General features: G+C 62.0%; 1 protein-coding gene across 2 annotated transcripts; it reads right to left on the reverse strand.

Moving 5' to 3' along the window:
• Positions 1 to 1,902: 1,902 nt before the first annotated feature.
• UBAC1 (UBA domain containing 1) lies at positions 1,903 to 17,147 on the reverse strand. 2 transcript variants are annotated; one of them, XM_080671400.1, is made up of 11 exons: positions 16,805 to 17,147; positions 12,514 to 12,634; positions 11,398 to 11,471; positions 8,381 to 8,488; positions 7,635 to 7,737; positions 7,226 to 7,334; positions 6,482 to 6,701; positions 5,131 to 5,217; positions 4,638 to 4,776; positions 2,628 to 2,714; positions 1,903 to 2,441 (listed from the first exon to the last, which is right to left on the reverse strand). In XM_080671400.1, the coding sequence occupies exons 1-11, from the start codon at positions 16,940 to 16,942 to the stop codon at positions 2,326 to 2,328; spliced, it is 1,302 nt and encodes a 433-aa protein (XP_080527526.1). In that variant the 5' UTR covers positions 16,943 to 17,147; the 3' UTR covers positions 1,903 to 2,325. The 2 variants fall into 2 exon arrangements, with proteins under 2 accessions (XP_080527526.1, XP_080527527.1); XM_080671401.1 differs by lacking the exon at positions 2,628 to 2,714.
• Positions 17,148 to 21,626: the final 4,479 nt, after the last annotated feature.

The following is a 21,626-nucleotide window of genomic DNA, read 5'->3' on the forward strand; positions in this document are numbered from 1 at the left end:
CACATTCCCAGATCCTGGCCTTTGGACTTGAGCATCTCAGCACAGATGACATGGGACATGCAGGGTCACCCCCAGGGCTCGGGCCCCGATCCACCTGCTCATGCCCATCATCCTGGTACTGGCTCACGTGTCCCCTAACCGTAAACCAGGCTTCCAGGAGCCCAGAGCACCGCCAGGGCCTGTCCCGCCTGCCGGCCCCACGCACCCAGGACGTGGTGTGTGCTGGAGCCGAGCACTACACACACTCACTGCAGAAGGCCGTACTGCCTCCTCCTCGTGGTGGAGGGGGGCCCTCTGGCTCCTCCATCCTCCTGGGTCAGTCTGTCCACCACCACTCGGGCCTCCTGGGGGTGTGAACCAGGACTGCCCTGTGGTTCCCCCCTGAGCTCCCGGGACAAGAACAGGTTCGCTCCTGCCTGGCCTGTCCTCACTCTGCAGACTCTCCATCCTGCACCACCACGTGGCCGGCACCTGGGCCACCAAGGGGCGGACAATGCTTCCTGCCAGAGCCCACGCCGGCCCTGGGCTCTGCCCCTCATGGCGGGATGGGGAGGGCAGGGGGACACCTGGGAGTGGATGTCAGCATGTGTGCCAAGACCACGTCACCCCAAACCCAACCCCGGGGTCTCCAGCCCTGTGGTCAGGGCAACCCTTTCTGGAACACTCGACTCCGGCCAGCTGCCCCAGTAGCTCCTGCCCAGCTGCCCCTGGGACACAAGTGCCTCAGGCAGAACTGCTTGCCATGTGCCCCCTGTCCCCCTGCATTGGGCCGCTCTGAATTTTGGAGGCAAAATGCTCTTGAAAAGGATAAATTCTGTAGATGTGCCCGGGGGGCTGGGGACTATACCTGTCGACTAGGGCAGACACTCCACACTTCTTTGGGGCCCATTTGACTTAAAACAGCCCCCCAGTTCCCATGGGGAACCTGTGCACCCACGGGCCTGCCTTGCTGGGGACCGGCCGCCCCCGGGCAGCACTGCTGCTCCGGCCCCACCAGGCCTGCTCTCCACAGTCCGAGAAGCACCGAGCCCCCGTGCAGGTCGGAGCCGCAGGGCGCCCCCCACCCCCCCCCCCGCCCCGCAGGCAGGCAGTGCCAGGAGGAAACGCAGACACAGCAGGAGACAGCCTGTGCAGCGCTCTCCGCAACAGCGTCAGGGCTTTTCTGTCTTCACGAGGCTGAACGTCCTCGCTCCGCGGAGGGGGGTGAGCACGGAGCCAGGGCTCCAAGTGCAGGTGGGGCGGGGCGGCTGCTCCCAAAGAGACGTTTACAAACACACCTGACAACCAGCTCCTTTAAGCAGTAAGTAACGAGCAGCTCAGCCCGGGGACGTGCGTGCTCGTTCTCCATTATGGCAGTTTGTTAAACAGCGGCCCGCCGGCCAGGAGGTTAGTTGGTTGGAGCATCGTCCCGATCAGGCGTCCTCAAACTGCGGCCCACCGAGGACATTAATTTTTTTTTTAACTATAGTCCGGCCCTCCCACGGTCTGAGGGACAGGGAACTGGCGCCCCCCCGGTTAAAAAGTCTGAGGACCCCTGGCAGATGCTCCCAAGCTGAACTTCAATCCCTGGTCAGGGCGCGGCAGGAGTCAGCCAACGAACACACAGGCGGGGAGCAACCCACCCATGTTTCTCTCTCTCCCCGCCTCTCTCTGAAATCAGCAAATGAAGTTAAAAGGAAGTGGCCAGGGGCAGCCGGGCGATGCTTCAACCCTGCCGTCGTAGGCCTGGGACGGGCACCCGGCTCCGGGGACCGCTGGTCCCTCGAGGACAATGCAAACACGAGGTTGTGCCAACCCAACGTGCAAGTGGCGGCAGCCAGCGCCCAGGTGAGTGCGAGCACGCGGAATGCACTAAAAGGCAAACGTGCCACTTGCTGGCGTGAATAATGACCACACTGCGGAGAAGGCCGGAGGGGGTTTATTCCGGAAGGAAGTCGCCCTGAACCCTCTGCCTGACCTAGTGCTTGTGCTAACACTGGGCTGGAACATGCGACCTCCCAATGGTAGGTGACGGGAGAGCCGCGTCCACGGCCATTCAAGTAACGTTTCAGGAACCCGGAGGGGCCTGTAAACACTGTTGGGGGCTGGGCTGCACCTGGCACACCAGGAACAGAGCATCTAAGCAGTGAGGTCAAAGCAGGACAATCAGGGCTGGGCACGGGGGTAGGGGTAGGGTTGGGGGTGGGGGCGGGGCAGAATATCCCCTCCAGCCCTGGCCCCTACCCCTCTCAGCCCGCGGAGCCAGGGTCTCCACTGTCCACAACTGGCTGAGAATTCAAAGGGCCCTCCCGGGAGCTGCTGGGCCGTGGTGAGTGCAGGCGCCGCCTACGTGCGGTTCATGGTCTGGAAGATCCGCGAGATCTGCAGCATGACCGGCCCCGTCTCTGGGTCGTTCATCCACTGGGTGCTGTTCAGGGGGTTCTCGAGCATGTCTTCAAACGCTGTGGGGACAGAGCCAGGCGGAATGAGCCTCCGCCCCTCCACACGCACACATGCACGCACACACATACTGCACACATGAGCACACACAACACACGCATGCATGCGCTGGAGAAAATTTCCACAGCTTCCTAGTATAGACATGGGCTGGACACCCGCCGAGACCCCTGGCCCCACCACACTCTGACCTGCTGTCACACCAGCAGCTCTGAGGTCAGAGGGCAGCGACCCAGCTCTGCAGGGAACCCGGGCTGTGTGTTCACCGGACACCAAGTCTGGAAAGCAATTTGGCAACAGCTACCAGGAATCTTAAAAATAGTCAGGCCGTGACTCAGTAATTCCAGTCCCAATCAGATGTGGAAAGGACTTACATATAAAGACATTGTTGCAAGGACGGTAACATCTCCTCGGAGAACTGTAAGTATCCATCTTAAGAACGTGACTTAAAGAAACAGCACACTAACAATGTATCTGAGCAGTTCTTTAACAGGAGAACTCCGATTTTTGAAAGTTTTGCAGAATTGTTTTCCCAAAAACCACAGGTGCCTCCAGCAAAAGCTCTGAGCCACAGCAGCCCTGGTCACGGGGGGAGGGGTCAGACCCTCTCCCTCAGCATTCTCTCCCTCCCTCAAATCAATAAACGTACCCTCAGGTTTAAAAAGTAAAATAAAATTGTTTTAAAATACAAATAAAGGAAAGCGTCAGACAAGTCTGAACAGGAGCAGAGGGAAGCGGTGTGCCGGGGCGCAGAGCCGGCTCAGGCCCACAGACCTGGAGCCCCACACCGTAAAACCTCGTGACGTCACCACGGAGGGGAAGAGCAGCAAAACGGAGGTGCAGTCAGGGCTCCGAACTCAGCACCCAAACTGGGGAAAGGGAGCCTCCTTAGTCCGACCAAGTACGTCATGAAAAATCACCGACGACTGGCGGCTGGCCGCAGCCTCCAAGACGGCCCTTCAGAGGAGGCTGGGCGAGCCAGGCCGTGTGCCTGTAAGGCAAGGGGAGCGGAGGTGCTCCAGGGCACAAGGACCCCAGGGCCTGCACAGAGCAGAGACAAACACAGCAAGATGCTCACCGAGGGGAAGAGCTCGTGTACAGAGGACGCCCCACCCCCCACCCCGCATGCAGACCTTTCCGACCGGGGACCACAGGGCTTCCGTGTCATAAACGAGACACAGACACAGCCCTCTGCACTGGAACCCAGGTCCGGTGTCCGTGGGAGTGAGGCAGGCGGCGGGGCCGGGAAAGACCGCGAGGAACTCCCGGGTGAACAAGGAAAACCACCCACCAGAGAGGAGGCCACAATCGAGCCGACGGCCTTTCGGAGCCGAGGGCCTGGGCGTGCTGGCCTTCAGGAGGGCTCGGCCTCGAGGGTCAGGGAGATGGCAACGCACCACAGCACCTGGGCCTGCCAGGCGGCGAGTGCCCTCCCGTGTGCTGGGGAGCGTTGCCATTCTGAGCGCTGCACCCTCCTTCCGCAGCACACGACCTGCACGCACACGCCTGGCCCTCGGTCCCTGCCCAGAGACCCGCATGTGTGCACCGGAGGGCGGGTATGAGCATGAGCGGAGTAGCCATGACGGGGGCAGCGCAAGCCGCCTCCACCCCCCCCACACACTCTCCATCCCCCACGCCCCCACCTCGGGCCAAGAGCAGAACCGAGCCCTGGCTTCGGGAAGGGCCTGGCTCAGGAGACTGAGTGCCCCAGCCAGGTGTGCCCAGACGCGCTCCACTCCCACAGCAGGCACTGCATGCAGGCTGCCTGGGAAACGCACACGTGACAACACGCCCAGAAGCAGCAGAGCCGAGGGCCTGGGCACTCTGCAGGGAGGGCGCTGAGGGGCCAGTGGCTCTGAGGGTCTGGAATGCTCTTGGCTTTTTAAATGGTGCTCTTAAAGCCAAAGGCAAGGTGCACGCTTATTAGCTCCCCGGCACCGCAGGACCACTGTGCTGGGCACGGCCCCTCCCTGCACCCGCAGGACCACCGTGCTGGTTTTCAGAGTGTGGGGTCAGCGCACACACAGGAGCTGGCCCACCACGAGCAGAGCCCAATCCCGGCCCCACAGTGACGCAGGCAGCAGCACACGGAGGGCCCACGTGTGCAGGGGCCGCTCCGGGCTGGGCTGGGGCATCTATCACTCAGGAACATCTGGGTATTCGGGCGGGTCCTACGGGCAGCGTAGGGGAGGCACACATACCTAGCAGTGTTTTGGGGTTGGTGAGGCCCAGCTGCACAACAGGATTATCCAGGATGGCTTGGAAGAGGGGGCTGTTGGGGTCGATGCCCTTGTCCAGCTCCTCGGGGGAGGGCTTCCGGTCCCCCAGCAGCCACTCGCACTGCAAGGCAGAAGCGCAGCCGTCAGCCCTGGACCCGTCACCATCCAACAGGCCCTGCGCTGACGGGGAGGGGCCTTCCCGGGAGAGCATTCCCGTGATCCTACTCATGTGACCGCTGGCTCCGCCGCCCGAAGGGACCAGCCAGCCCACCGCTGAGACACCCCCAGGCAGTGCCGTCAGCAGCCGGGGCGTTCACAGAACAGGACTCAGCTCAGAACTTGTCTAACAAGGCAAGTGGGTTACAGAGCCGGAATGCCCTCAGTATCTAAACTCTTCGTACAACTAGAATCTACCACTGTCTCCCCAGGAGCCTCCCGCCGGGGGCGCCGCCGCGGCCCTTGCTCCTGTACTCACGGCGGCGCTCTGCTGGTTGTTGCTCACTCTCAGGGCGTCCATCACCTCCTTCTCGTCGAAGCCCATCTCCATGAGGGAAATGACGGCCTAAGGAGAAGCCACAGCCCTCAATGCCGTGCGCTGGGACCCGGTCCACAGGCTAATTAGCAGGGGCCTCACCCCAGCACCACGGTCCACTTCACAGCTTCTCCTCACAGGCTTCCTGACACCGAGGGATGAGGCCAGGGAGGTGGAGGGCGCCTGCCCTGGGGACAGACTGCGGGGACGGGATGCCACTCCCCCGGGGCCAGAGGGGCCAGGCTCACCTCAGAGCCCACGGTGAGCCCCATGGTTGTCTGGGTACAGACGTCTCACCACCCAGGCAGGCCCTAACGTCCTCGCTTTTGACTGCCCCCACGTTACGGTCTAATTCTGACGCGCCGGGCCCGCGGGCACGGGTGCTGCCGTGCAGGGTGGCCTTTGCGGCGTGTTGGCCTGGCCTGGGTGTCTGAAGCCCGGAGAACTCGGGAACGAGCCTGTGGAGCCACCTGCTCTGTGAGCTCACAAGCCAGTGTTTTCTTTACATGTTTTCCTTGATCTTAGAGAGAGAGGAAGGGAGAGGAAGGCAGAGACCCAAACATCGATGATCCCCTCCTGGGGGTCGAGCCCACAACCCGGGCACGTGCCCCCTGACCGGGAACCTGGCCTCTCGGTGCACAGGATGACGCGCCAGCCGCAGCCATGAGCCGGTGTTTTCGCCTCCCAAGCTCTTCCCTGGCTCTCGGGCCCCTCCTAGCTCCAGGCCCGTCATGAACGATGGGGACGTCGTCAGAGCCGCGTACAATCACCGGGACCACTGCTGAATCAGGACTGGGTGGCTCTTCCGCTAACGTCATGGACTGTCCTCCATCTTGGCCGGGAAGAGATGCCCCAAGGTCCCGGCGGTGACACAGCGACGCCCCCCACTCTCACGGGAGCACCGGGCAGGGTCCTGGCACCCAGGGCTGCCCGTCTGCACACGGCACACTTGCTGGGCCTTCTCCCGTCTACAGATCAGGGAGAGGCCGACGCCGGGCCCTCAGAGCCCGCCCCTCATTCACAACAACTGCTACAGGAGGAACACCTACGGGGGCTCCCACCACTCAGAGGTGAGCCCCCACGGCTCAGAGGCCCCGGTTACGCGACACGGACCTGCTGTGGGTGCAGCAGGTGGCAGATGTGCTGGAACCGCCTCCGGGACCCAGTGAGGACCGAGGTGGCCCTAGGCCTCACCAGCTCCACTACCTCCAGGGCCGGCGGCTGGGCTCAGCGCGTGGCCCAGGCAATGCCGCCCAAGGGGGACAGCAGCGGGTCTCCCCAGCAGGACACGTACCCGAGCGTCAGCCCGAAATGCCCTTTTCCTTCGGATCTTCTTGAAGATTTCTGTGAGCTCGTCTTTGGCCTCCTCGTCGTCCTCGCTGGAGCCGGCAGCAGCCTCGGCCGAAGCTTCAGCGCCCGCGGTACCCGGCGAGGCGTGTCCTGGAAGCGGCGTGTCTATGGCGGGGTCGTCCGCATGCTCAATCAGCCACTCCATGGCTTGAGGAACCGACATGCTGAAAGGCAAGGAGACTTTCCAACACGCCCAGGCGTCACGAGGCCTTTCCCTCCCCCCAAAAAAGCCCCTGCCATTGGAGGAGGCCTCGAGCAGGCGCTGCCGACCCGCTGCCGTGAGGATCTTCACTCAGGCCAGTGGGGGCCGCGGCCAGACCACAGAACCCACTTTGAGGGCTCAGGACCACAGTGAAAAGGAAAGTGGCCACGGCCCGTCCTCTGGCTGACGGATCGTCTCGGCTCTGAAGTCCACGAGGAGACAAGTAACCAGAGACGGGAAACTGCAGGGCTGTGGAGCCACACGGCCGCCCGCTGGGTGCCCGTGCCGCACCCCCCTTGCTCATGAAGCAAGGCCGTCTCTAGAGGGAGCCGAGTTCTGACCCACACACGGGGCCCAGGCCAGTGACTGCGGGTCTTGTGTTAAAGCACCTCTTTGGAAAACGCACCTGGACCTGACTCAGGGAGTGGGGGACAGAGAGGTCACGCGGGGCAGACCCTCCACCAGCCCCGGGCGGGCCCCACGTACTGGTTCAGCCGAAGCGCCTTCACCGCCCTGCTCTCGGGGAAGCCCATCTCCGTGAGCTGCCGCAGGGCAGTCTCGTCCACTCGCTCCTCCTCGTCCTCGTCCAGCATCGCTGTGGGCGACACACGGCCGGTGAGGGACCCTGGCAGGGCCGCCCACGAGGAGTGCTTCCCAGGGACCCCTTGGAGCTCTAGGGCCTCATTTGAGCCCCAAAGGTTTGTGGCGACTCTGCTGGACCTCGGGAAACCTGACGCACACCGGTCAGCTCTCACTCGTAGGAACAGGAATGTGGGGTGAGCAGTTCCTCAGCCCATGTCTACTGAGCAGAAACAGCAGCCTGGGCAGCTCCAGCTACAGGCTGTGGGGAGCAGACGTCCGGACATGGGGGTCACGCCACCCAGCTCGCACGTACCATTGGCCTTCGTAAATAACTCCACGGCGCCGGGGCTCAGCGCCAGCAGCTTCTGCGCCACCTCGATGAGGGACAGCAGGATCTTCCGGAGCTCCGTCTGGAACTGCAGGGAAGGGCGGAGAGAGGGTGAGCGGGCAGAGGGTGTCTGAGGGCTCTGAGTGGAGGGGGCGGGCTGTGACACAGAGAGCACTGGTCCCTGGACCTTGGACGGGACTGGGAATCGGCAGTCCCTGTCCCACAACCAGCCTCAGCCACCGTGAGACACCACGTGGGGACACACACCCAGGAGAGACAGTGACAGGGTCCCAGGCCCTGGTCGACATGGAACCTGGAAGGAACCCCGAAAGAGGCCGCTGCTCAGGGAGCAGGGCTCATGGCAGTGCCCAGACGCGACGGATCGACAGGGGCGACCCTCCTGCAGGGCACAGGCGCCCGAGGGCCAGGAGCGCCCCAGGAAGGCACCGCTCCCTCACATACGACTTCCAGGACCACAGCTGGGTTCCTGCCAAACCCGGGACAGAACCTGGACATTTAAGCATCCATCCTTCCTCCTGCCTTTGCACGTCTTTTAAACTTTTTACTTCAAGAAAATTTCAGGTTTACAGAAAAGGCGCAAAAATTACACCGAGTTCCAGCATCCCTGTCACCCAGCCTCCCCAGCACTTTTAAGAACTTCTGGGCCGCCCCACAGTGGCGCCCCCGCCAGGGTGACGAGGACCCCCGCCCCGCCCCCCAGCGGCACTCACGTCTCGGAGGCTGGTCTGCACCACAGCCCGGTCCATGTTGCAGGCGGGCAGGTCAGCCGTGGCTCGGATGATCGCGTCTTTGTCGGGGGCTTTCTGGTCTTGTTTTTTCTACCAGAAACGTAATCAGAGTCAGAAATTAGCGTTGAGGGCAACAGTGGCAAGATCATGCAAGTGGGACAGACAGAGCCTGGCACGGGACAGTCGGTCCTCTGGGAGCTGGAGAAGGTTCCGGAGGGCTCTGTGCCACCCTCCCAAACAGACCACGTGCCATTGAGGACGCAATCCCAGTTCCGTAACGAGCAGTGGTAGGACGGGGCAGCGTGGACACCCTCTCGTGGCCACGCTGGGCTGGGGAGCAGCCAACCTCTGAGGAACATAGACCTGAGGTCCCACCGGCCACGGGAAACTCGCACTCACCTTTTGCTCCTTCTGACCCCGCCCCCCACGCAAGGGAAAAGGAAGAGAGACGGCAGAACTGACGAGCACAAAGGGCAGGAAACCAACTGGAGTGACAGCACCGATGGACTCTGAGGCCGAGCGCTGCAGAGGGAGCAGCCACCCGCGGCCAGGCCAGGCCGGGAGCAGGGGCACAGCGCCAGGCTGGCGGGCAGGACAAGCTCCTCCACCAGCCTGCTCACCCCAATGCCCGGCCTGAGCAGGATGGGCTCCCTCTGGGGACCGGTCTGTCACACGGCACAGCCACTTTAAGAAAAGGTGCCCGGCCCTGGCCGGTGTGGCTCAGTGGATATAGCGCTGGCCTGCAGACTGAAGGGTCCTGGGTTCGATTCCAGTCAAAGGCACATGCTCGGGTTACGGGATCAATCCCCAGTTGGGGGCGTGCAAGAAGCAGCTAATCAGTGATTCTCTCTCATCATTGATGTTTCCCTCTCCCTTCCTCTCTGAAATCAATACAAATATATTAAAAAGAAAAGAGAAAGTAAGGTGCCCGTTGGTGGGCCCAACCTAACTAGGTGGCCTTGGGCCAGAGGGATGCAGCACAGGAGACGTTCTGCCGCTGGCTCTGAGGACACGGGGCTGCGTGGCAGGCACACGGCAGCTTCGGAGCTGACAGCAGCCCCGGTTGACGACCAAGGACTCGGTGCCTGAGCCCAACTGTGAGCCACCAGACGCGGACCTGGCAGCCTGGGAGCTGCGGTTTTGCTGGGAAGTCTGGGCAGTGATCGGAGCAACTGGTGCAACTGGACGCGGACGCAGACCTAGAGGCTCAGAGGCCCTGACCCAGGAGGGTCCGATGGGGAGGGGAAGTCCGGGGTGCACACAGGCCTGGAGGCAGCTGGAGCGGAGGACCTGGATGGAGGGTGCCCCCTGGGAAGTGGGAACCGGCAGGGCCCTGCACCGGGATCCCACTTTCAGAGGGTTTATCAATTCTGGTGTGGCAGTGAGAAACTTGGTGGTATGCCGGTAGGAACCAGACAAAACGACGAGGCAGCTGCTGTCGCTAGAAGAGGGAGCTGCATGACAGACGGGGACCTGGGTGCCTTTACTCGAGGGAAGAGGCGGCTTACTGCAGCACTGACGGGCCTGACTCTGCTTCAGAGCGCCCTGATCTGACCCCGGGGGCGGGGGCGGGGGCGGGGGCGGGGGCGGGGGGGACCAGATCTTCCTGATCGCTGAGAAGCCAGCGTGGGGTGGAACTGGGGGAGCGTTAAGGGAACAGGTGGACGAGGTCCGCGGCCTCCGGGATGCCTGGCAGGTGGGAGAGCAGGCTACCCCTTCCTAGAAGGTTCGTGGTACTGCATGACTTTTAAAGTGCCAGTTGTCCCCTGAGGATTAATAACAGCCCATAAAACGCACCAACATCACAACGTCCACGCAGAGACAGGGGCTGCAAGTGGCCGAGAGCTGGCGGAGGACGAGGATGGCTGTCGCCTGCAGCTCCCGATGGGCAGACCCGCAGGCAGAGGCAGGCCCAGGCCTGTCTCCCAGAGATGGGCTGAGCGGCCTGCGGGGGGGCCAGCTGTGCTGGCAGATAAGCAGGGCCACCCAGAGGGCCCCTCCCTCGCCACCCGTCCCAGGAGAACCTGCAGCAGCGCCTTGCCCTCCCGCCCCATGCCCAGCGGCATCGGCCTGCTTCCTCCCAGTGAACGCCCTCCCCAGCACTTCAGAGCGTGGATGAGAAACTCTGTGTCTGCCTCACTGGTTTGGCTCAGTGGATAGAGTGTCGGCCTGCAGACCGGAGGGTCCCAGGTTCCATTCCAGTCAAGGGCACATGTCTGGGTTGCGGGCTAGGTCCAACGTGCAGAAGGCAGCCAATCAAAGATTCCCTCTCATCACTGATGTTTCTATCTCTCTCCCTCTCCCTTCCTCTCTGAAATCAATAAAAATATATTAAAAGAAAAAAAGAAACTCTGTGTCTGATGGAAGGAAAAGCTGTGAGGTTAACGTGGCTTGGCACCGGGCACAGGCCTGGACAGAGGCCACGTGCACCAGCCTCCTGCACGCAGCACGCAGCTTCGGGCGGCCGTGCACGCGCGCTGAGCCGAGGTCCCAGAGCAAAGGCGCAGGTGCACGCGAATCCCAGGGACCCTGGGGTCTGCCCCAAAATGCAGACCAGACAGGCACTGGGCCCTCCAGGAACTCACTCAGTGACGCCGACACGCACCCCATCACTCTTGAGTGAGGTGAACGTGCCCCCCACCCCATGTGTACCCTTGTTTTGTGGGGCTGTGGTCAGCGACGCCCCGAGCTGTCAGCACAGGTTTGGGGGCACACACGGCTCACAGTGAATTGGTCGGGGACGCGGCACGTAGGCCTCACCACGAGAACATCCAAACGCTCCTCTCCGCTCCAGCCTAAACTCAGGCCAGGTGGTCCAGGGCCAGTCACGTGACCAGCAACCGGACAGGCATCGGTCACCCAGCTCAGCCCAGACAGAACCCCCTGTGCCCCCTCCGCCTGCCTGTGAACGACTGGCACACAGACGCTTGTCCCCGAAGCCTCGGGGGGTGGGGTGGGGGGGTCTCCCTCCAAGCTCTCAGTCCCCCTGCGCAGCTCACCTTCTCCTCGGCGGAGACGTCGGCCATCTTAGGAAGCGGAGACGGCGCGCGCCTTTTCACCAACAGCAGGACATCTAGGGAGAAACAGCCCGTCAAGCTGGTTACGGCTTCATGTCCACAAAGTAGCCGCTGACCACGGACAGAGGGGCCTCCTGCCCAGGCGTCCACTCCAGCCCGTCTTCCCTCAGTGCTCACGTCTGCACGCCCCTGGCTCACACACAGGCTCCAGGCTCGGCAAGAGCCGGCTGTGGGTCACAGAGCTCACGCGTGGCCCGGGAGGCACACTCAGCTCCTTCCTGACAACCGTGCAGAAACCTGGTGGGAGTCGTGCACAATGCTCTCATTTCAAGGGGCCACTGGAAGTCTGGGAGGTTGGAGGCGCGGTCAGTTCAGCCACAGCCCAGCGTGGGGTCAGCTCCCACCTGGTTCTGGCCTTGACCTCCACACTCGATGGAGGTCAGCAAAGCTTCCAGTGCTTTCAAAACAGATTTAAGGGCATCCAGGACCCAGACCATCCTTTGAATAAGATAGAAAACCGAGGTTTTGCCTGACCGGTGTGGCTCTGTGGTTGAGCGTTGACCTATGAACCAGGAGGTCCCGGTTCCATTCCTGGTCAGGGCACACGCCGGGTTGTGGGCTCGATCTCCAGTGTGGGGCGTGCAGGAGGCAGCTGATCCATGATTCTCTCTCATCATGGATGTTTCTCTCTCTCCCTTCCTCTCTAAAATCAATAAAAATATTTTTTTAAAAAGAAAACCAAAGTTTCTTCCCCAAATGCCTCTGGACAGAGAACAGCGAGCGACCGAGGGACGTGTGTGGAGGGGGAGCAGCTCCCAGGGCTGGAGCAGCCGCCGGACGTCCCTGCAGCCTGAATGGACCTGCGGCCGCTCTGTACACCTGCGTCTGCTTCGAAACAGAATTTTCAGTGGAGTCACCTTTCCTTCTGAGACGGACGCTGCCTGTTCGCGTCCAGTCCCTTGGTTCTCACAAACATCCCGCCACGCACGCTGGTTGGAGTGAAGGGAGAAAACGACCCGGTCTCCCACTCTGACCCGACGTGGCCACTGACGGCCTCTCCTCTGGGCCCGCCCCGGCCAGGGCTCCCGAGGCGCTTACCGTGGTCCTGGACATTCTCCTCGGCGATGGTCTTGGCGTCACTCAGCACCCTCTCGGAGGCAGCATGGATGAGCTTGTGGTGGGTGACACTCTTGGGGTCTTCTAAGCTCCCATGAGCACACTCGGGGGGAAAATCAAGTATTTCAAGATAGAACACAAATACATAGTAAAGTCAGTAACCGGGAGCCTGGCCCACCAGCCACCCAGGAACCTAACGGGCTTCTTTACCAGCCAAGCAATGAAATGCCACCACCCCAACCCCGGGCACGACGTGTCCACAACCCGCTGAGGGTCCTGAACGGCTGAGCCGACAGGAAACACTCTGTGGCAACAGGTGGCAGTGCCAGTTGCTTCCCTCTGGTCTGGGAGGACCTGAGGAGTCATTTTAACATGAAGACAGCAGGCCCGTGTCCTGAGGCTCTGAAGATCTAAGTATGACCGTGTGCTTGCTTGTCTTTCTCACACAGAGAGGCAGCGGAGAGAAGCTGGCCCACAGGGAGGCCCAGCAGGGCCTGACCACTAACTGCCCGCAAACCCTACCGAGAAGACACCTGCAGCAGCTCTGCCCTGGCTCACCAAGCGACAGCCAGAGACCCCAAAGCTGCAGGTGCTGTTGGGGGGCCTCTCCTGGAAGATCAGAGGGACACAGTGGGTCTCACTGACCAGAGCCTGGAACTCCAGAACACGGTGGGGGGACGAACACACTGAAGACCGCCCCGCTGCCCCGTGGGAGGCACTGGAGACACCCTAAGGAGCAGGACAGACCAGCGTGTGCCCCAATGCACAGGCGCCCCTTGCTCTCCCTGCACGGGAGCCACAGCCCCCAGACCCCTGCTCTCCTCTGCTAGGCCTGCCGTCACCCCACCAGGGCCTCTGCATGCAGCAGGCATGGCCCGTGGTGACGTGCACCCTCACCGCCCCGGATGGCAGGTGACAGAGCTCTCCTGCTTCTGATCACCAGCAGCTCACCTTCCCTGAGGAGCCAGCAAACACTGGCAGCCCCGGCGTGGAGATGTGGGAGTATGAGCTGCTCACCTGCACCACCAGAGGGGCACCCGGCACACCAGACATGGCACCCACCTGGCCAACTGTGGCCCTTCCCTGAGCCAGAGCCTGGCTGAGCAGAGTGGGCACACCTTGGCACTTCAGGTAGGACCCACAGACGTCTCTGCAGCCCAGGCTGACACCCTGCAGCTCCAAACACAGAGGCAACATCTCCTTGCCCCTGTGGCTTCCCCATCAGATGGGGTATGAGCACCAGGAAGCAGCACCAGGCCCTGCTCCCGGGCACTCGGAGCACCTGCTGGCCGCGGCCGAGGGTGGGAGCACTGTCCAGGCTGGAGGCAGCTGCGGCAACATGCAGGACCTGCCCAGCCCCGGGTCCTGGAGGCCTTCCCGTGTGAGCTGGACAGACCCCACAGGAAGCTTCCTCGTCACCCTCCCTGGCCCGGTGGAGGCTGGAGGAGCAGTAAGAGAGCCTCACGCACGGCACCGCTCGGCCCGGCACTGTCAGAGGAACTCGAAGTTCCAGTCATCAGGCGCTGAACAGAGAGAGGGCCCTGGAGGCCTCGGGGCCGTCATCCGTGCCCAGAAAACTAGCCAGGCTCTGCCCCAGAACTACTGGGTGTGCCTCTTCTCGCTCCTAATGGTGCAGGCCAGTTGACTGGACACGTTCAGGATACAGGCTTTGAAGCAGTTTTCCAAAACAGTCCTCATACTGGTTCCCGAAAAACACTGTCCTCTGCAGCACGCCTGCAGCACGCCAGGAGCAAAACACACGTGCGTGCATGAGTCACCCACATGGCGCAGGGTGGTTTCACTCGGTCAGAAGCATGAGCAAACCAAGGCACAGCCACAAAACGCCCCACAGAGCCCGTGGCCCGGTGGGGAGGCTGACACCTCCGAGCCTGCTTCTCCCCCGGGCAGAGGTGGAGCCTCTCTGGCACTTGCTGTGACTTGTCATTTGAAGATACACCTTCACGTGACCTGAGAAATGCCCCAGCCACATCAACAGGTGCCACGGTAGGGACTGCAGTGCCACGGGAGTTAACCAGACAGGCACACCCCAGCACATCAACAGGGGTCATTTTCTTAAATTAAACGCTGATGGACCCCGCACAAGACGGTTTCCTGTCCCTTCCTGAAGTCCCATCCCCGTGTGTGTCAAACCAGAGGGGGAGAGGCAACCATGGGGTTAACTTCTGTCAGAGTGATGAGATAACCCTCCCCGATAAAGAAATACAGCCCTGGCCGGTGTGGCCGGTGGCTCCGTTGGCTGAGCGTGTCCCGGGCACCAAAAGACCAAAAGGTCACTGGTTCAATTCCTGGGGAGGGCACATGCCCAGGTTGTGGGTTCAGTCTCCAGTATGGGTGCCTATGGGAGGCAAGTGATCGATGTTTCTCTTACTCTCTCCCCCTCTCCATTCCTCTCTCTCTAAAATTAATAAAGCATTTTTTAAAAAATAAAGTAATACAGCCCAGGAGGGGAGGGAGGAGGAAAAGGGACGCCAGCATAGCACACTCCTGGGAGCACACTCCTGGAAGCCCTGGGGGAACCTGAGCTCACCCCTCCGCACTGCCCCTCAGCTGCAGCAGCGAGGCCCTCAGCACCCGGTGTCCAGGGTGACATTCAAGGGCTCAGCTAGAGAATCCCTGCGCTGCCTCAGGCCTCTCATGGACAGCTCAGCCCTCAGGCCCTTCTTGGGTGTGACATTCCCCTGGGTCAGATCCTCCACCCCCCACCCCTCCCGGGGAGCCAGCAGACGGGAATAACATCTCAATCTAAAGTAGGATAATGCCCAAAAAATCCCAAACGATACATCTCAATGCCGGCTGGAATACGAAATCTCAGAAACAAAAGAACTAGCATCCTACCGAACCAGGCTGCCTAATTAACCCCAAGTGCTCCTGAAACTCAGCAGCCAGCAGCTGTGGACCAATCAAGCACCCTCACTTCCTGTTCCCCTTCATGAACTAACACTACAATAGTTATGTAAATCTGTACCCTCAGTGAGCAAAAATAAATGCCACGTGGGTTTACCCAGACTCCTCCCCACGCCCTGTCCCCTGGACAGCTGATCTATTTCCATGTATTCCATGAATCCACGCGTTTGCCTGGGGCCCTGGATGTGTGGCTGCAAACCCACGCTCAAGGGACTTCCTTCCTGGGGGAGGACACAGCATTGGTGCCGGAGGACACCCCCCGACCCTCTTTCCTCTCCCCTCGGAACAGTATGGTGATTGTGGAGGGAGGGCGTGGAGGTGGGCGTGGAGGTGGAACAGGGTATAGGGGGATAAATGGTGATGGGGAAAAAATAAAATAAAAATAATAATGAACACACACACACCCCGACTGGGTCAGAAGAAAACCAAGAAAAAGGCCAAAACGTCCCTGCCCCTCAAGCCCAAGCACGAGCCCCCTCCTCCTGGACGAGACTGGGGTTGGGGGTGGGGGTCAGCGAGGGCCAGGAGGCGCTGGCCTACCACCCAGCCAGGTGGCTCCAGGACAGTCCACAGAGCCACACCCGCGAGAGTGACTCAAAACCCGCCCTGCGGGCAGTACCATCGCGGGAGGTTTACCCTCGGAGGACACAGCACTGTTCTAACAAAACACCTTGTCGCAAGTCCGGGCCCGCCGCGCCTGGGACCCACGCTGAGGATAGGCCTCCTCCAACCTGACCTCCCAGGAGGAAACCGTTTCTTGGGGCGGCCAGTCACCTTCCGGTGGAGAGTGTACGGACACAAACCATCAGAACCGCCTCCAACACTGAGCGGCCCGAGCAACGAGCTGGACAGGAGCATTTCCTGTGAATCGACTTCAAACAGGTCCGCGGGGAGATCCTTCCCCTGGGACCCGCCGCCGGGTCCATTTAAAGGCCACGGGGGAGCAGGGCGCTATTTTAGGTGACCCCGACGCCAGGTCCCCGCAGCCGGCCAGCCAGCCAGACGCCGCGCCAAGGGGGCCGGGCTTGCGGGGAAGGCCGGGCGACCCCCCACCCCCCGCGACCCCCTACCCCCCGCAACCCCGCCGTCTTCCTCGGGCGCTGCGGCCCAGCTCGGAGAGCTGCCGAAAACCCAGGAACCTCCGCAACACCAGTAAACACAATGCTGGGACCCTGCGGCCTGCCCCTCGGCGCCCTCCCTCTGCGAGCCTCAGTGTCCCGGTCTGCCCCTGCCTCCCGGGTGTAGAAGTTACCCGGGAGGGCGGGACGGAGAGCGCTCAGCCCGCTGCCCTGGGCTGGGAAAAGGGCGGAAGGCGGAGGATCGGAGGCCGGGGCCGCGCCGGCCTCACCTGCTTGAGGCAGCGCTCCTTGAGCTGCTCCACGGAGGTGTCCTCGGTCGCCTCCTCCAGCCACTCGGCGCCGTCGGACGCGCAGATGTGCAGCCGCAGCACTTTGCCCGCGAAGATCTTCTCCTCCTGCACGAACATCGCGCCGCCGTCGCCGCCGCCGCCGCCACCCGAGCCCTGAAGGTCACCGGGCAGGGCGGGCAGGGGCGGGGCCAGGCCTCCCGCGCGCTCGCTCGCTCGCGGGCCCCGCTGCCCCGCCCCGGCCCCGTCGGCCGGCCGCCTGTCACTCGCGGCGGCCTGAGCTGTCGCCTCGCTCCGCCGCCCAGCCGCCGGGGGCGCGCTGTTGCCGCTGCGCCGGAAGTGCGTCACAGGGCGCGCCCGGGCATGCTGGGAGATGTGGTTCTCCAGCATCCGGCTTGCATCCGCCGATGCGCCGGAAGTGCGTCATGGTATGCGCCCATAGCTTCCCGGGAGATGTAGTTCTCTTGTCGCTCCCCCCCTTTCCCCGCCCCCCCCGGCCCCTCCCCGCAACTGCCTGCCTGAGCTTTGCAGCTGAGCGCCACTAGCCACGCGGGACCGTTGAGTTTGCTGTAAAATACACACCGGGTCTCCGAGAGTTAGGAGGAAAAAAACAATGTGACATACTTTGTAAAATATATTTTTTATTGTTGATGGTATTACAGATATCTCACATTCCCCCCTCTTTTTCGCCCTCTTCCAGCCCCTCCCCTCTCCCAGGTCTTCACCACCCTATTGCCCGTGTCCATGGGCTATGCCTGTAAGTAGGTGAGTTCTTTGGTTTAACTCTTCTCGTCCCCCAACCCCACATCGAGATATGTCATGCCTCCCGGCTATGGGTCTTCAAAGTTAAACACTTCAATGTTTTTAGATTGACTCCACCTTGAAATAGTACTTTGGATGTATTGGGTTCAGTAAAATATATTGAATTGATTTCACCTGTTTCTTTATACCTTTCAAAGAGGTGGTTTCTAGAAGACTTTCCATTGTGTCTGTGGCTGCTATTGTGTTTCTCTTGGGAGCTACTGGCCTTGAGCAGAGTTTCCCAATGTGTGTTCCCCAGACCAGCAGCAGCAGCAGGGACAGCAGGGGCCTGGCCAGACATGCAGCGTCTGTTCCGAACCTCCCCGCTCCAGCCCCCGGCTCTATCTGGCCCCTGCTCCGTTGCGGAGCCACTGACGGCATTCAGGCCGGCCTGTGGGCACCCGTAGGAGCGGAAGCTGCCCAGGGACTCCGTGCACACCCTCTCTGTGAGGTGACAAGTGTCAGTGCTGCCATTTGGGCCCGACCCCGACCAGGTGGCCAACCTTCATTCGCTCGTCTCACTCCTTCAGGAACCTTGACTGAGCAGAGGTGAGCTGGACACGGACACAGAGATGAGTTGTTCCCGGGGGCGGGCAGTTTATGGGGAGCCTTCCCAGCACCTGTCACCCTCAGGCATTTACTCTTCACACCGTTTGTACACGCGTCCTCAGCCTCCCCAGGTGATCGTTCCGACCACGTCTGGATTCAGTTTGTCTAGTGTTTGCTCCTTGCCGCCACGAGCCAGACCCGCTGCTCACGTAAAACAGTAATAATCGAGCTGGAAGTCAGGATAGGCTCCTGGGAATGGGGGTCTCTCCCCGCAGGAGACAGAAGTGCTGGCTGCAACACCGTCTCAGAGGACAGAGGAGACCCAGGCCAGCAGGGCGAACAAGAACAAAACCAAGAACGACAGGAGTCGCCCCGGCGGGGTGGCAGGGCACCATCAGTGCCACCCCCTGAAGGAGGCAGAGAGGGTGGGCGGGAAGCCTGTCGAGCCCAGCCCTGCACGTGGTTACCTGGGGGTGCAGGGGGCATCCAGGTGGGCGTTGCTGGGAGGGACTTGAACACACAGGCCTGAGTCCAGGAGAGCTGGCTGAGCCCACCCGGCCCTGGCTGCGCCCCAGCACCCACCGAATCTGAGAAGAGCCTGAGCTGCCACAGGCATGACCCCCTTCCCATAGTCTCCCCACCCACTGACCCAGCTCCTGGACCCCGAGCTTCCACCAGCCAGGAGGGTTTCCTGGCAAAGGGGACGCCAAGTCTGGCCCAGGGGCACCCGCCCTGGCTCTCCTTGTGGCCAGTGCCCCACCCCTGGGAGGGGGCCCAGCCCAAATCCTCCAACAGCAGCTGCTAGCGGTTCCTCAAGGTGGCCACGAGAGGGCAGGGGCGAGCCGTGTCCTGCTGGGGCAGCGAGGACTGGGGAGGAGCAGGTGACTGACTAGACAGTGGGCTCCAGTCCACCTCCCCGGGCCCTGCTGGGAGCCCGGTAGCGGGGGTGTGTGCCAAACTGAGGACACGGCAGCTTGGCCAGCACCCCAAGGGGAGGTCATGGAACTGGGCCGTGAAAGATGGCCAGGAGCCCACCAGGCATCAAGAGGGTGGAGGTGGGGCGGTTTGGGGGTGCATTCCAACAAGAGGAAGCAGCCGCACCCCCCCTTCAGGGGGGACCCCAGGCCAAGAGAGAGGAGGGGCAGCGTCTGGTCACTTATCCTGTTCCCAGCAAAAGCCAGTACCAGGCCCACTGCCAGGTCCTGGCCCCAGATCCTGCCCCCACCTCCCCTCTCGTGGCCCTGGGACCCCTTCCCAGGGTCATCCAATGGAGGAGGGTCCTGGGGCAGCAGGACCAGTCTCACAGACCAGGGGACATCAAGCAACAGAAATTCACTCCCTCCTGGGTCTGCGTGCAGGGGTCCGTGAGCCAGGTGTCCGCGGGGCTGGGTCCCTGGGAGGCTGGGAGGGAGGGTCTGTGCATGGCCTCTCCTGGCCCCTGGTGTCACCAGGCACCCTTGCTGTCAGCCTGCCCCGTCTCCCCCCGTCCCCCGCTCTTCCAGCCATTGGGTTGAGGGGCACCCTAATCCAGGGTGACCTCACCTTGAGAGCCTTGACTAATCACACCTGCAGAGACCTGATTTCCACATACAGTCGTCGTGAATTCCCATGCAGTTGAGTTTGGGGGGGGGGCCACCCTATCACCCCCTGACTGAGGTCTCGGGCATTTACTGGTGTGGGGTGTGGTCCTGGGCCCTCAGCAGGCAAGCCTCCCTGCAGCTCCCAACGCTTCCTCTGGGCTCCAGGGGAGGTCAGTGTGGCCACGCGTGTGGGGCTGGGCCACGGAGGAGCCAGGCCTCCGGAACCCGGGAATGCGCGTGGCCCCAAGGTTAGTTAATTATTACATTAAATGCGCCCGCTCAGGCCCCGCAAACAGGAAAGTATTAATCACCCATTTCCTCGGAGTGACAGGTCCGTCTCCCTAAATTCCTCCGCTGCTGACTTAACCAAATGATCGTCTTCCGGCTGCCGCCACTTCCCGCCAAGCCACAGCTCATGAATATTCCGGCGTCGCAATTTGCTTTATAGAAGAACAGACGTGTTATTTCATTTTTAAGTTTGCTGTCAGGAGTAGGAATTTTCCAGGCCCCCCAATAATGGGACCGCGGTGACTGTCCTGGTCAGCCAAACCGTTCCCGGGAGAGCCAGCCTGCCCTGCGGGGCCCGGGTGGGGTGCCAGGCCTTCCTGCCCCGGCCCGTGGGAAACTGGGGACGTTGCTGAATGGGCAGCCAGCGTGCCCTGCCCAGCCTGGGCGCCTCAGGTTGTGAGCAGGTCACCCCGGCTCCTGCTTCTGGGCAGCCCCTCGGTGGGCTGGGCCACAGTCTCACCATCTCAGCACGAGCCCCCCCCCCCCCTGCACCCCCCGCTGGCCCCACCCCGCCGCCCCTCAGCCAGGCCTGAGTTCAGGGTCCTCTTAATGCCCCCAGATCAGGCCATGGGGACAGGGGTCAGAGCCCCTTCATCGTCCACAACAAGTTCATTCTGCACCCCAGCCCCTAATATGGGGTGCGGGGAGAGCAGGCAGCGGCCAAGTTTCCAGTCGTCTTGAATGAATGAATGAATGAATGAGTGAATGAATGAATGAAAGAAAGAAAACTGGAGGGGATGTGACACAGGTTCACCTGGGACCACGCGCATCTGCACGCGTGGCCAGGGAATCCCGTCCCTCCTCACGTGGTGAAGGCGGGATTTGGTGTCCGGGGGCCCACGGTGCCCTCTGCTGGCAGCCGCACGGTGGCAGCCAAGTGGCCGGGATGGGACTGACCAGACGCCCTTCTGGGGTTGGGCACCCCAGGGCACTCAGCCAGCCTCCCCTTACCCTCGCCACATGAGCGAGCGCAGACAGCGCGGGAAGTCATGCCCGTCGGTGCCCAGGTGACCACGATGGGTACACGTAGCCGTCGGTGACCCCGGGAGGAAATGGCTGACTCGGGACCAGAGGAGCTTTCCTGGAACGAGGTCCCTAACCTCTGGGGTGGCGTGCGGACAGTCCCCGGGGCCGGGCCTCCTGGGGCCTGGATTCGGAGCGGCGTGCTCTCTGCCGAAATGGCATCTGCGCAGCTTGAAGCGAGTTGTCACAGGGACAGGGCCAGCCCTTTCCGAGGGCCTCAGGGGGCAGAGCGGGCTCATGCACGAGGCCTGCCCCCCTAAATGCCAGAGCGCCCCCTTGCTTCCCGGTGGCGAGAACTAGGAGCTATCCCGGGAGCCGGGGCCACCCCACCCCAGGTGAGAATGGAAGGGGGGTCTCAGACAGGGGAGCACAGGTGGGACACCCGGCCCCCCTCCCGGGGCTGCGCACCTGCGGCCCTGCCTGGGCAGGAATGGGCACCTCTGTGGCCGGAAGACCAGTGTCTGTGGGTGGAGTGAAGAAGCCCAGTTTCATCATCTTATTAACCGATGTCACCCCAACGCAGTCAGTACATTTTTTAAAAAGAGGCCCAGAGAGCCGGCCGG

This window comes from Plecotus auritus (assembly GCF_963455305.1).
Source record: "Plecotus auritus genome assembly, chromosome: 5".
NCBI classification, from domain to species: domain Eukaryota; kingdom Metazoa; phylum Chordata; class Mammalia; order Chiroptera; family Vespertilionidae; genus Plecotus; species Plecotus auritus.